At 51.9% G+C, this 15000-nt stretch overlaps 2 protein-coding genes across 3 annotated transcripts in view; one reads left to right on the forward strand and one right to left on the reverse strand.

Moving 5' to 3' along the window:
- LOC127907673 (uncharacterized) overlaps nucleotides 1–15000 on the reverse strand; it is a 308290-nt gene that overhangs the window by 77660 nt on the left and 215630 nt on the right. The gene's annotated exons all lie outside the window — the stretch shown is intronic.
- epha4b (eph receptor A4b) overlaps nucleotides 1–15000 on the forward strand; it is a 167448-nt gene that overhangs the window by 61863 nt on the left and 90585 nt on the right. For both annotated transcript variants that reach the window (XR_008065426.1, XM_052464201.1), the window contains exons 6-9: nucleotides 3194–3349; nucleotides 6424–6759; nucleotides 13536–13648; nucleotides 14842–15000. The exon at nucleotides 14842–15000 is cut by the window's right edge and continues 4 nt beyond it. Coding sequence is in view for 1 of the 2 variants with exons in the window: in XM_052464201.1 (XP_052320161.1) it covers nucleotides 3194–3349; nucleotides 6424–6759; nucleotides 13536–13648; nucleotides 14842–15000 (764 nt within the window). In the remaining variant the exon portion in view is untranslated. The remainder of the gene's footprint in view (nucleotides 1–3193; nucleotides 3350–6423; nucleotides 6760–13535; nucleotides 13649–14841) is intronic.

The raw sequence follows: 15000 nt of genomic DNA on the forward strand, positions 1-15000 counted from the left end.
CGGAGAGTTCTGCTTCTGGAACAGGGACATAAAGGACCTCGACAGACAGACAGACAGACAGACAGACAGACAGACAGACAGACAGACAGACAGACAGACAGAGACAGACAGACAGACAGACAGACAGACAGACAGACAGACAGACAGACAGACAGACAGACAGACAGACAGACAGACAGACAGACAGGGGGCCTCGCGCCAAGCCGGGCGTCCTTACAGCTGCCTGATCAAAACCTACTAAGGCTGTGTAGACTGAAACTACTGTCCTCTGCAATGATGTGTGTGTGTGTGTGGGGTTGTGTGTGTCTGGGCTTTATACTTGCCAGAGCAGAATGGGCCAAGGTCCCTTCTCTGCTCCCCTCTTCGCTGATACACGGAAAAATACACACACACACACACAGTGCTAACGTCCATGGGGGATTGTGCTAGGGGACTTAGCTCCTCTATGATTAATGATTTGCCTAAATATGGCTGATTTTCCTAAATACAGGTGGAAAAGTCAGAGAGACCAAAGAGTGGAACGACTAAGTTAAAGAAGATGAGTGATTTACTAAGAGAGAGTAGAAAGGAAATATACACAATGAGTAGTATTTTTAGGCCCTTTATTAAACAATTTAGTTTAGCACATGGTGTCCTATCTATTCTTTTTTTGTCCACTTTATCCCCTCTATTTCTATTCTTCTGTATTTTCTCCTGCTCTCTCTAGTTCTTCTGTCTTTTCCCCTGCTCTCTCTAGTTCTTCTGTCTTTTCCCCTGCTCTCTCTAGTTCTTCTGTCTTTTCCCCTGCTCTCTCTAGTTCTTCTGTCTTTCCCCCTGCTCTCTCTAGTTCTTCTGTCTTTTCCCCTGCTCTCTCTAGTTCTTCTGTCTTTTCTCCTGCTCTCTCTAGTTCTTCTGTCTTTTCTCCTGCTCTCTCTAGTTCTTCTGTCTTTTCTCCTGCTCTCTCTAGTTCTTCTGTCTTTTCCCCTGCTCTCTCTAGTTCTTCTGTCTTTTCCCCTGCTCTCTCTAGTTCTTCTGTCTTTCCCCCTGCTCTCTCTAGTTCTTCTGTCTTTTCTCCTGCTCTCTCTAGTTCTTCTGTATTTTCTCCTGCTCTCTCTAGTTCTTCTGTCTTTTCCCCTGCTCTCTCTAGTTCTTCTGTCTTTTCCCCTGCTCTCTCTAGTTCTTCTGTCTTTTCTCCTGCTCTCTCTAGTTCTTCTGTCTTTTCTCCTGCTCTCTCTAGTTCTTCTGTCTTTTCTCCTGCTCTCTCTAGTTCTTCTGTCTTTTCCCCTGCTCTCTCTAGTTCTTCTGTATTTTCTCCTGCTCTCTCTAGTTTGTCTGTCTTTTCTCCTGCTCTCTCTAGTTCTTCTATATTTTCTCCTGCTCTCTCTAGTTCTTCTATATTTTCTCCTGCTCTCTCTAGTTCTTCTGTATTTTCTTCTGCTCTCTCCTTTCCTCTCGCCTGTTTTATTCAGCTGGTTAATGTGTATTTTTTGGATATTGTGGCATTTAGGCCATTTCTTGGTATATGTGTGTGTGATTGTATATTACTATGTAATACACTACCTTTCAAAAGTTTTAGGACACCTACTCATTCAAGGGTTTTTCTTTATTTTTTACTATTTTCTACATTGCAGAATAATATTGAAGACATCAAAACTATGAAATAACACATATGGAATCATGTAGTAACCCAAAAAGTGTTAAACAAATCAACACATATTTTATATTTGGGATGCTTCAAAGTAGTCACCCTTTGACTTGATGACAGCTTTGCACACTCTTGGCCACTACTAAAGGCACCAATAATAAGAAGAGACTTCCTTGGGCCAAGAAACACAAGCAATGGATATTAGTCCGGTGGAAATCTGTCCTTTGGTCTCGAGGTCAAATGTGAGATTTTTGGTTCCAACCGCCGTGTCTTTGTGAGACGCTGTGTGGGTGAACGGATGATCTCCTTGTGTATTTCCCACCATGAAGCATGGAGGAGGAGGCGTTATGGTGTGGGGGTTATTTGCTGGTGTCACTGTGATTGATTTAGAATTCAAGGCACACTTAACCAGCATGGCTACCACAGCTTTCTGCAGCGATACGCCATCCCATTGTTTGGGCTTAGTGGGACTATAAGTTGTTTTTCAACAGGACAATGACCCAACACACCTCTAGGCAGTGTATTTTACCAAGAAGGAGGGCGATGGAGTGCTGCATCAGATGACCTGGCCTCCACAATCTGCCAAGCTCAACCCAATTGAGATGGTTTGGGATGAGTCGGACCGCAGAGTGAAGGAAAAGCAGCCAACAAGTGCTCAGCATATGTGGGAACTCCTGTTGGAAATGCATTCCAGGTGAAGCTGGTTGAGAGAATGCCAAGAGTGGGCAAAGCTGTCATCATGGCAAAGGGTGGCTATCTCAAATAGAAAATATATTTAGACTTGTTGTAACCCAAAAAGTGTTACTACATGATTCCATATGTGTTATTTCATAGTTTTGATGTCGTCACTATTTTTTGACAATGTAGAAAATAGTAAAAAAATAAAGGAAAACCCTTGAATGAGAAGGTATTCTAAAACGTTTGACCGGTAGTGTGTGCGGTGTGTGTGCCTTTTTTCTGTGTGCGTTGAGAGGCATATGTTGCTCAGTTCCTAGTATTCCCAGAGCTGCAGGTCACTCTGGTGTGTGTGTGTTGGACTGTGTGTGTGTGACAAGGGTCATTTATGGCGTTGCGTTGCTTGATTAAATCAAGCAACGGCACACGCAATCCACACACACTCCGCATTCTTAACACACACACGCTCGGCACACGTAATCAGCACCCAAAGGAATCTGTCATGGCATTGATCCATCTGCGCACACACACACACACACACACACACACACACACACACACACACACACACACACACACACACACACACTCCATCTATGGAATTGCGCTTCCAAACACCTTCAATCTCCTGACAGTGGAAAGGGCCATTTACCCTCAGAGGAGTATAATCACCAAATGTACAATGCATTCAGTAGTGGCACATTTGAACCCAGTGTTATACCTTTTCAGGTTGTAGACACCACAGAAACATAGAAATAAAAGTCATTTTTTCCAGTAGAACTGTGGTGTTCTCATTTTGTAGCCTTGTGTTTTCCAGTTCCCCACTGCTGTCTTACCTTGTCGACCTGGTGTAGTGGCACATTTATTACCTTCTGTTCTCTCCTCTCTCCCCAGCGTGCAGACCGGGCTCCTACAAGGCCTCAGCAACCGACGCCTACTGCACAAAATGTCCGCCACATAGCTCCTCCCACCTGGAGAGAGCCTCCGAGTGTGTGTGTGAGAAAGGCTTCCACCGCGCGGAGACGGACCCGCGCTCCATGGCCTGCACACGTGAGCAGCACACACACACACACACACACACACACACACACACACACACACACACACACACACACACACACACACACACACACACACACACACACACACACACACACACACACGCACGCACACACACCAAAACATGCACAGACACTCACCGAGACACACTTGCAGACGAGCACAAGCACCAAACATCCACACACCTACTGTTTATTGGCATCCTCAAAACTCTATTTGGTTGCGTTCCGTTGAATGCATTGTCATTGCCGCTTCTTTGACAATAATGCCTTTTGTAAAAGCCTTTGATCACAGACAGTTCTCTAGATACATATCACTGCTCTTCGAGATCACTTTAATTGTCTGTCTGAGCTTACGGGGATCCTATTAGAGGACACTGATACCGTGACTCAATGATACTCTATGATACTCCCGACACGAGCTGATACTAGAGGTTCTGTCTGTCTGAATCCACCGGAGGTACCGGCAGGATGGGCACCGACCACCAACCACATCCTGACGCATCTCCCACACAGAGAGATAGAGAGAGAGACACGAGCTAGATAGATAGAAAGAAAGAGGGAGAGAGAGAGAGAGACGAGCTAGATAGATAGAAAGAAAGAGGGAGAGAGAGACGAGCTAGATAGATAGAAAGAAAGAGGGAGAGAGAGAGAGACGAGCTAGATAGATAGATAGAAAGAAAGAGGGAGAGAGAGAGAGAGAGGAGAGAGAGAGAGAGAGAGAGAGAGAGAGAGAGAGAGAGAGAGGAGTGTAGGGAGAGGGAGGATGGGGAGAGACATACACACATGTGTGGGAAGGAGTGAAACCCATTAGGAGGTTATGGTAGATCAAACGTATTAATCGTTGCAGCAGGTGTGATGTGACAGGGGATATGAGCTGGAAATGAGCAACGGCTCTCACAGATGTGTCACCTCGCCACACACACACGAACACACGAACACACGGATACACATCTCTGTCGCCTACTCGATCTTATCCTGTTCTATCTGTCTCTTTCTTTTACACGCTCTCTCTCTGCCTCTTTTTTCTTTTGTCTCTCGTCTCTCTCTCTCCGTCTCCCACTTCAAGGAGGTGATGAGGAGAGGAGCTTTTGGGGGTGGTTGAAAGGTGGGGAGAGGTGTTAGAAAGAGTTGGAAAAGGACTGAAATAGGGATGAGAGAGAAGGGTGGAAATGACCATTTGGGAGAGATGAGAAGAAGAACAGGGAGGAAGATACAGGGAGAGAGGAGAAGATGTGAGGGAGGAGAGAGAGGGGCGAGAGAGGAGAAGATGTGAAGAAGATACAGGGAGAGAGGAGAAGATGTGAGGGAGGAGAGAGAGGGGCGAGAGAGGAGAAGATGTGAAGAAGATACAGGGAGAGAGGAGAAGACGTGAGGGAGGAGGGAGAGGGCGAGAGAGGAGAAGATGTGAGGGAGGAGGGAGAGGGCGAGAGAGGAGAAGATGTGAGGGAGGAGGGAGAGGGCGAGAGAGGAGAAGATGTGAGGGAGGAGGGAGAGGGCGAGAGAGGAGAAGATGTGAGGGAGGAGGGAGAGGGCGAGAGAGGAGAAGATGTGAGGAAGATACAGGGAGAGAGGAGAAGACGTGAGGGAGGAAGATACAGGGAGAGAGGAGAAGATGTGAGGGAGGAAGATACAGGGAGAGGGAGAAGATGTGAGGGAGGAGGGAGAGGGCGAGAGAGGAGAAGATGTGAGGGAGGAGGGAGAGGTCGAGAGAGGAGAAGATGTGAGGGATGAGGGAGAGGGCGAGAGAGGAGAAGATGTGAGGGAGGAGGGAGAGGGCGAAAGAGGAGAAGATGTGAGGGAGGAGGGAGAGGGCGAGAGAGGAGAAGATGTGAGGAAGATACAGGGAGAGAGGAGAAGACGTGAGGGAGGAAGATACAGGGAGAGAGGAGAAGATGTGAGGGAGGAAGATACAGGGAGAGAGGAGAAGATGTGAGGGAGGAGGGAGAGGGCGAGAGAGGAGAAGATGTGAGGGAGGAGGGAGAGGTCGAGAGAGGAGAAGATGTGAGGGATGAGGGAGAGGGCGAGAGAGGAGAAGATGTGAGGGAGGAGGGAGAGGGCGAGAGAGGAGAAGATGTGAGGGAGGAGGGAGAGGGCGAGAGAGGAGAAGATGTGAGGAAGATACAGGGAGAGAGGAGAAGACGTGAGGGAGGAAGATACAGGGAGAGAGGAGAAGATGTGAGGGAGGAGGGAGAGGGCGAGAGAGGAGAAGATGTGAGGGAGGAGGGCGAGGGCGAGGGCGAGAGAGGAGCAGATGTGAGGGAGGAGTGAGAGGGCGAGAGAGAGACGATGAGGAAGATACAGGGAGAGAGGAGAAGATGTGAGGGAGGAGGGAGAGGGGCGAGAGAGGAGAAGATGTGAGGGAGGAAGGAGATGGCGAGAGAGGAGAAGATGTGAGGGAGGAGGGAGAGGGCGAGAGAGGAGAAGATGTGAGGGAGGAGGGAGAGGGCGAGAGAGGAGAAGATGTGAGGGAGGAGGGAGAGGGCGAGAGAGGAGAAGATGTGAGGGAGGAGGGAGAGGTCGAGAGAGGAGAAGACGTGAGGGAGGAGGGAGAGGGCGAGAGAGGAGAAGATGTGAGGGAGGAGGGAGAGGGCGAGAGAGGAGAAGATGTGAGGGAGGAGGGAGAGGGCGAGAGAGGAGAAGATGTGAGGGAGGAGGGAGAGGGCGAGAGAGGAGAAGATGTGAGGGAGGAAGACACAGGGAGAGAGGAGACGATGTGAGGGAGGAGGGAGAGGGCGAGAGAGGGGCAGACATCAGGCTCCCTGTCACACATCATCCGCTGTCATCAGATTTACGGTAGACAGCCTCTATTACCCCCTGCCCTCCTCTCCCTGGCCCCCACCTGCTGCCCTTTACAGAGGCCTGCCACTGGGCAGCATGATCAGGAAAGGCCCAGGCTTTAGAGGCCCCCTGGGCCTCACTAGTCATCTTGCTGCTGATGAGATGTCATCAGTCCAGACACTGGAGCCTGAATCACCATTCATCATTGCAGCACTGAAATGATCCCATCATACACACAGTGACAGACACACACACACTCACCGTCTGTCCCCTCTCTCCTCCCAGGTCCCCCTTCGGCTCCAGAGAACACCATCTCCACGGTCAATGAGACATGTGTCACACTAGAATGGAGTCCCCCACGTGACACGGGAGGTCGAGGTGACATCACCTACAGCCTCCGCTGCAGGAAGTGCTCTGGAGACGACATGAAGTGTGCGCCCTGTGGCAGCGGAGTCCATTTTGTGCCGAGGCAGTTTGGTCTCTCTGTGGCTATGGTGATGGTCACTGACCTGCAGCCACACAGCAACTACAGCTTCACCATAGAGAGCCTGAATGGAGTGTCTGATCTGAGTCCCACACCCAGGGGAGCTGTGATAGTTAATGTCACCACCAGCCAGACAGGTAGGAACACACGCGTACAAACACGCGGACAAACACGCGTACAAACACGCGGACAAACACGGGGACAAACACGCGGACAAACACGCGGACAAACACGCGGACAAACACGCGGACAAACACGGGGACAAACACGCGGACAAACACGGGGACAAACACGGGGACAAACACGCGTACAAACACGGGACAAACACGCGTACAAACACGCGGACAAACACGCGTACAAACACGCGGACAAACACGCGGACAAACACGCGTACAAACACGCGGACAAACACGCGGACAAACACGCGGACAAACACGGGGACAAACACGCGTACAAACACGGGGACAAACACGGGGACAAACACGGGGACAAACACAGGGACAAACACGCGGACAAACACGCGGACAAACACGGGGACAAACACGCGTACAAACACGAGGACAAACACACGGACAAACACGCGTACAAACACGGGGACAAACACGGGGACAAACATGGGGACAAACACGGGGACAAACACGCGTACAAACACGGGGACAAACACGGGGACAAACACGGGGACAAACACGGGGACAAACACGCGTACAAACACGAGGACAAACACACGGACAAACACGCGTACAAACACGGGGACAAACACGCGTACAAACACGCGGACAAACACGGGGACAAACACGGGGACAAACACGCGGACAAACACGCGTACAAACACGGGGACAAACACGGGGACAAACACGCGGACAAACACGGGGACAAACACGGGGACAAACACGAGGACAAACACGCGGACAAACAAGGGGACAAACACGCGTACAAACACGGGGACAAACACGAGGACAAACACGCGGACAAACACGCGTACAAACACGGGGACAAACACGGGGACAAACACGCGGACAAACACGGGGACAAACACGGGGACAAACACGAGGACAAACACGGGGACAAACACGCGTACAAACACGGGGACAAACACGGGGACAAACACGCGTACAAACACGCGTACAAACAAGGGGACAAACACGGGGACAAACACGCGGACAAACACGGGGACAAACACGAGGACAAACACGCGGACAAACACGCGGACAAACACGCGTACAAACACGCGGACAAACACGGGGACAAACACGGGGACAAACACGCGGACAAACACGGGGACAAACACGGGGACAAACACGAGGACAAACACGGGGACAAACACGGGGACAAACACGGGGACAAACACGAGGACAAACACGGGGACAAACACGGGGACAAACACGGGGACAAACACGGGGACAAACACGGGGACAAACACGGGGACAAACACGAGGACAAACACGCGGACAAACACGGGGACAAACACGGGGACAAACACGCGGACAAACACGGGGACAAACACGCGGACAAACACGGGGACAAACACGCGTACAAACACGCGGACAAACACGGGGACAAACACGGGGACAAACACGGGGACAAACACGGGGACAAACACGCGGACAAACACGGGGACAAACACGCGGACAAACACGCGGACAAACACGGGGACAAACACGCGTACAAACACGCGGACAAACACGGGGACAAACACGGGGACAAACACGCGGACAAACACGGGGACAAACACGCGGACAAACACGGGGACAAACACGCGTACAAACACGCGGACAAACACGGGGACAAACACGCGGACAAACACGGGGACAAACACGGGGACAAACACGCGGACAAACACGGGGACAAACACGCGGACAAACACGGGGACAAACACGGGGACAAACACGCGGACAAACACGCGGACAAACACGGGGACAAACACGCGGACAAACACGGGGACAAACACGCGGACAAACACGCGGACAAACACGCGGACAAACACGGGGACAAACACGCGGACAAACACGGGGACAAACACGGGGACAAACACGGGGACAAACACGCGGACAAACACGAGGACAAACACGCGTACAAACACGCGGACAAACACGCGGACAAACACGCGTACAAACACGCGGACAAACACGGGGACAAACACACGTACAAACACGCGGACAAACACGGGGACAAACACGGGGACAAACACGCGGACAAACACGCGGACAAACACGAGGACAAACACGCGGACAAACACGGGGACAAACACACGTACAAACACGCGGACAAACACGGGGACAAACACGGGGACAAACACGCGGACAAACACGGGGACAAACACGCGGACAAACACGGGGACAAACACGCGGACAAACACGCGGACAAACACGGGGACAAACACGCGGACAAACACGGGGACAAACACGCGGACAAACACGCGGACAAACACGCGGACAAACACGGGGACAAACACGCGGACAAACACGGGGACAAACACGCGGACAAACACGGGGACAAACACGCGGACAAACACGCGGACAAACACGCGGACAAACACGGGGACAAACACGGGGACAAACACGAGGACAAACACGGGGACAAACACGGGGACAAACACGCGGACAAACACGAGGACAAACACGCTGACAAACACGCGTACAAACACGGGGACAAACACGCGGACAAACACGCGTACAAACACGCGGACAAACACGGGGACAAACACACGTACAAACACGCGGACAAACACGCGGACAAACACGCGGACAAACACGCGGACAAACACGGGGACAAACACGCGGACAAACACGAGGACAAACACGAGGACAAACACGCGGACAAACACGCGGACAAACACGAGGACAAACACGCGGACAAACACGCGGACAAACACGAGGACAAACACGGGGACAAACACGCGGACAAACACGCGGACAAACACGAGGACAAACGCGGACAAACACGCTGACAAACACGAGGACAAACACGCTGACAAACACGAGGACAAACACGCTGACAAACACGAGGACAAACACGCGGACAAACACGCGGACAAACACGCGGACAAACACGCTGACAAACACGAGGACAAACACGCTGACAAACACGAGGACAAACACGAGGACAAACACGCGGACAAACACGAGGACAAACACGCTGACAAACACGAGGACAAACACGCTGACAAACACGGGGACAAACACACGGACAAACACGAGGACAAACACGCGGACAAACACGCGGACAAACACGAGGACAAACACGGGGACAAACACGCGGACAAACACGGGGACAAACACGCGGACAAACACGGGGACAAACACGAGGACAAACACGCGGACAAACACGCGGACAAACACGCGGACAAACACGGGGACAAACACGCGGACAAACACGCGGACAAACACGAGGACAAACACGCGGACAAACACGCGGACAAACACGCGGACAAACACGGGGACAAACACGGGGACAAACACGCGGACAAACACGCGGACAAACACGAGGACAAACACGCGGACAAACACGGGGACAAACACGCGGACAAACACGGGGACAAACACGCGGACAAACACGCGGACAAACACGAGGACAAACACGCGGACAAACACGGGGACAAACACGGGGACAAACACGAGGACAAACACGCGGACAAACACGAGGACAAACACGCGGACAAACACGAGGACAAACACACGGACAAACACGAGGACAAACACGCTGACAAACACGGGGACAAACACGCGGACAAACACGCGGACAAACACGAGGACAAACACGCGGACAAACACGGGGACAAACACGCGGACAAACACGAGGACAAACACGCGGACAAACACGCTGAAAAACACGCGGACAAACACGGGGACAAACACGCGGACAAACACGCGGACAAACACGGGGACAAACACGCGGACAAACACGCGGACAAACACGGGGACAAACACGAGGACAAACACGCGGACAAACACGGGACAAACACGCGGACAAACACGCTGACAAACACGCTGACAAACACGCGGACAAACACGCGGACAAACACGGGGACAAACACGGGGACAAACACGCTGACAAACATGCTGACAAACACGGGGACAAACACGCGGACAAACACGCGGACAAACACGAGGACAAACACGGGGACAAACACGCGGACAAACACGCGGACAAACACGAGGACAAACACGAGGACAAACACGCTGAAAACACGCGGACAAACACGGGGACAAACACGCGGACAAACACGCGGACAAACACGGGGACAAACACGCGGACAAACACGCGGACAAACACGGGGACAAACACGAGGACAAACACGCGGACAAACACGGGGACAAACACGCGGACAAACACGCTGACAAACACGCTGACAAACACGCGGACAAACACGCGGACAAACACGGGGACAAACACGGGGACAAACACGCTGACAAACACGCGGACAAACACGGGGACAAACACGCGGACAAACACGCTGACAAACACGCTGACAAACACGGGGACAAACACGCGGACAAACACGAGGACAAACACGGGGACAAACACGCGGACAAACACGCGGACAAACACGGGGACAAACACGCTGACAAACACGCGGACAAACACGCGGACAAACACGCGGACAAACACGAGGACAAACACGCGGACAAACACGCGGACAAACACGGGGACAAACACGAGGACAAACACGCGGACAAACACGGGGACAAACACGAGGACAAACACGCGGACAAACACGGGGACAAACACGAGGACAAACACGCGGACAAACACGCGGACAAACACGAGGACAAACACGCGGACAAACACGGGGACAAACACGCGGACAAACACGGGGACAAACACGCGGACAAACACGAGGACAAACACGAGGTAAAACATGCGGACAAACACGGGGACAAACACGCTGACAAACACGCGGAAAACACGGGGACAAACACGGGGACAAACACGCGGAAAACACGAGGGACAAACATGCGGACAAACACGGGGACAAACACGCGGACAAACACGAGGACAAACACGCGGACAAACACGAGGACAAACACGAGGACAAACATGCGGACAAACACGGGGACAAACACGCTGACAAACACGCGGAAAAACACGGGGACAAACACGGGGACAAACACGCGGACAAACACGCGGGAAAACACGGGGACAAACACGCTGACAAACACGCGGAAAAACACGGGGACAAACACGGGGACAAACACGCGGAAAACACGAGGACAAACATGCGGACAAACACGGGGACAAACACGCGGACAAACACGAGGACAAACACGCGGACAAACACGAGGACAAACATGCGGACAAACACGGGGACAAACACGCTGACAAACACGCGGAAAACACGGGGACAAACACGGGGACAAACACGCGGACAAACACGCGGAAAACACGGGACAAACACGCGGACAAACACGAGGACAAACACGAGGACAAACACGCTGACAAACACGAGGACAAACACGGGGACAAACACGAGGACAAACACGCTGAAAACACGCGGACAAACACGGGGACAAACACGCGGACAAACACGCGGAAAACACGGGGACAAACACGGGGACAAACACGCGGACAAACGCGGGGACAAACACGCGGACAAACACGCTGACAAACACGAGGACAAACACGCTGACAAACACGAGGACAAACACACGGACAAACACGAGGACAAACACGCGGACAAACACGCGGGACAAACACGCGGACAAACACGCTGACAAACACGGGGACAAACACGCGGACAAACACGGGGACAAACACGCGGACAAACACGAGGACAAACACGCGGACAAACACGAGGACAAACACGCTGACAAACACGAGGACAAACACGCTGACAAACACGAGGACAAACACACGGACAAACACGAGGACAAACACGCGGACAAACACGCGGACAAACACGAGGACAAACACGAGGACAAACACGAGGACAAACACGCGGACAAACACGCGGACAAACACGAGGACAAACACGCGGACAAACACGCGGACAAACACGAGGACAAACACGAGGACAAACACGCGGACAAACACGCGGACAAACACGAGGACAAACACGCGGACAAACACGCGGGCAAACACGCGGACAAACACGAGGACAAACACGAGGACAAACACACTACCTTTTCAGTGTATTGGCAGTCAATGTCTGCTCAGTAATGTTGTCTGGACTGATGTCTAACACACACACACACACACACACACACACACACACACACGTAATATGAGAGATTGAATATGCCTAGACCTAATCAGATTTGAAAGGACACACAGACACACACTCTCTTCACTGTGTCCCAAACCCTTCACCCAGGACTTTGCATCTGCTGAAGACTGTCAATTAGGACACACTCACATGTGCTGATTGGATCTGGACACACGCAGTACATGGAGTGTGTGTGTGTCTAGGACAGGTTGAGGGGGCCGTGGAGTGTGATGGTGAGTAATGGGGTCCGTGTAGGGGATGTGTCAGAGAGGGCCGAGGAGAGAGGTTGTTAACCTTGTTTACAGTCCTACATGTCTCCCGCACTGTCACACACCCTGCTCCTCTCAACATGTCACCCACACACACTTCTACCTGTGCCCCTCGAGCACTCTGACACTCCCTCTGACACACACACACACAAAGTCAGTAATTTCACACATGTACATATAGCTGAGTTCTGCACACTGCAGAGAACTCTCATTATAGCACAGTGGTAATCTCTCTCTCTCTCTCTCACCCACTCTCTCTCTCTCTCTCTCTCTCTCTCTCTCTCTCTCTCTCACACTCTCTCTCTCTCTCTCTCTCTCTCTCTCTCTCTCTCACCCACTACCTCCGCCTTTCACCCTCCCCCGCTGTCTCGCTCCTTTTCTCCCTGTACCCCCCAAATTCCACTCTACCCCCCTTCCTCCATCTATTTCCATCCCCCTGTAGTGAGTGTGGTCCTGAAGGAGAGGAGGAGCAAGGACAGTATCACTCTGGCGTGGCAGGGCCCCGACAGACCCAACGGAGCCATAGTGGAGTATGAAGTCATTTACTATGAGAAGGTCAGTCACACCTCCCTTTCTCTCTCTCTTCTCCTGTCCTTTCTTCCCTCTCTTCTCCTCCTCCTATGTCTTGTCTTAGACCTGGACATGTATCTGACGAGCACAGGAGTGCGCTTGATTTAGCTCACCCGGCACATCGGCCAGGCAGAGTTAGCACCCTAGGACCAATGGAACGATGTCTACGGTGCACCTGGCAAGCTAAATCAAGGGCAGCTATAAGACTGTAGCTCGACACCTCTCTGCCACAGGGCTGTGTGTGAGTGTGTGTGTGTGTGTGTGTGTGTGTGTGTGTGTGTGTGTGTGTGTGTGTGTGTGTGTGTGTGTGTGTGTGTGTGTGTGTGTGTGTGTGTGTGTGTGTGTGTGTGTGTGTGTGTGTGTGTTGATCACCTTCAACTTTAATAAATTGTTTATCATAACAGTAGTAAACACAGCACACACACAGCCTTCCTCTCCCTCACATGCATCCTAGCTAGCGCACTAACCAAGCACACTAACGCCCAACAGCCTCTGAAAAAGCCTTGTGAAAGACACAAGGCCGTTGAATACAGATGAAAACAGGAGTGTGACGAGTATGAGAGAAGACAGAAGAGGAGCCGGAGGTGTGTGTGTCTGTCTGTCTGTATGTCTGTCTGTCTGTGTGTGTGTGTGTGTGTGTGTGTGTGTGTGTGTGTGTGTGTGTGTGTGTGTGTGAGTGTGTGTGTGTGAATGTGTTTGCGCACGTGTGTGTTATTGGCAGGGATCAAGGGTAATATTCCACAGTAACAGTGCTAATCCGTGTAGTGGAGCGTCTCTCATTAGAGAAGGTATCAGAGGCTCTGCAGGGAGTCTGCTCACTGACACACATGCGCGCACACACACTTTATTTACATGCATGTTTCTCTCTCTCTCTCTCTCCCTCTCTCTCTCTGCCTCCCTCTCCCTCTCCCTCCCTCTCTCTGTGTCTCCACCCCCCTCTCTCTCTCTCTCTCTCTCTCTCTCTGTCTCCATCTCTCTCTCTTGCTCTCTTGCTCTCTTGCTCTCTTGCTCTCTTGCTCTCTTGCTCTCTTGCTCTCTCTCTCTCTCTCTCTCTCTCTCTCTCTCTCTCTCTCTCTCTCTCTCTCTCTCTCTCTCTCTCTGTCTCTCTCTCTCTCTCTCTCTCTCTCTCTCTCTCTCTCTCTCTCTCTCTCTCTCTCTCTCTCTCTCTCTAACATTAGAACCAGAGAGAGCAGAACTACACAGTCCTAAAGACCAGGTCCAATGTGATGACCGTAGATGGTCTGAAGCCTGGTACTACATATGTGTTCCGTGTCCGAGCTAGAACGGAAGGGGGATACGGCAACTACGGAGGAGAGATAGAACTGGAGACCAGCCAC

The sequence above is a fragment of the Oncorhynchus keta genome, chromosome 15, assembly GCF_023373465.1.
Source record: "Oncorhynchus keta strain PuntledgeMale-10-30-2019 chromosome 15, Oket_V2, whole genome shotgun sequence".
NCBI classification, from domain to species: domain Eukaryota; kingdom Metazoa; phylum Chordata; class Actinopteri; order Salmoniformes; family Salmonidae; genus Oncorhynchus; species Oncorhynchus keta.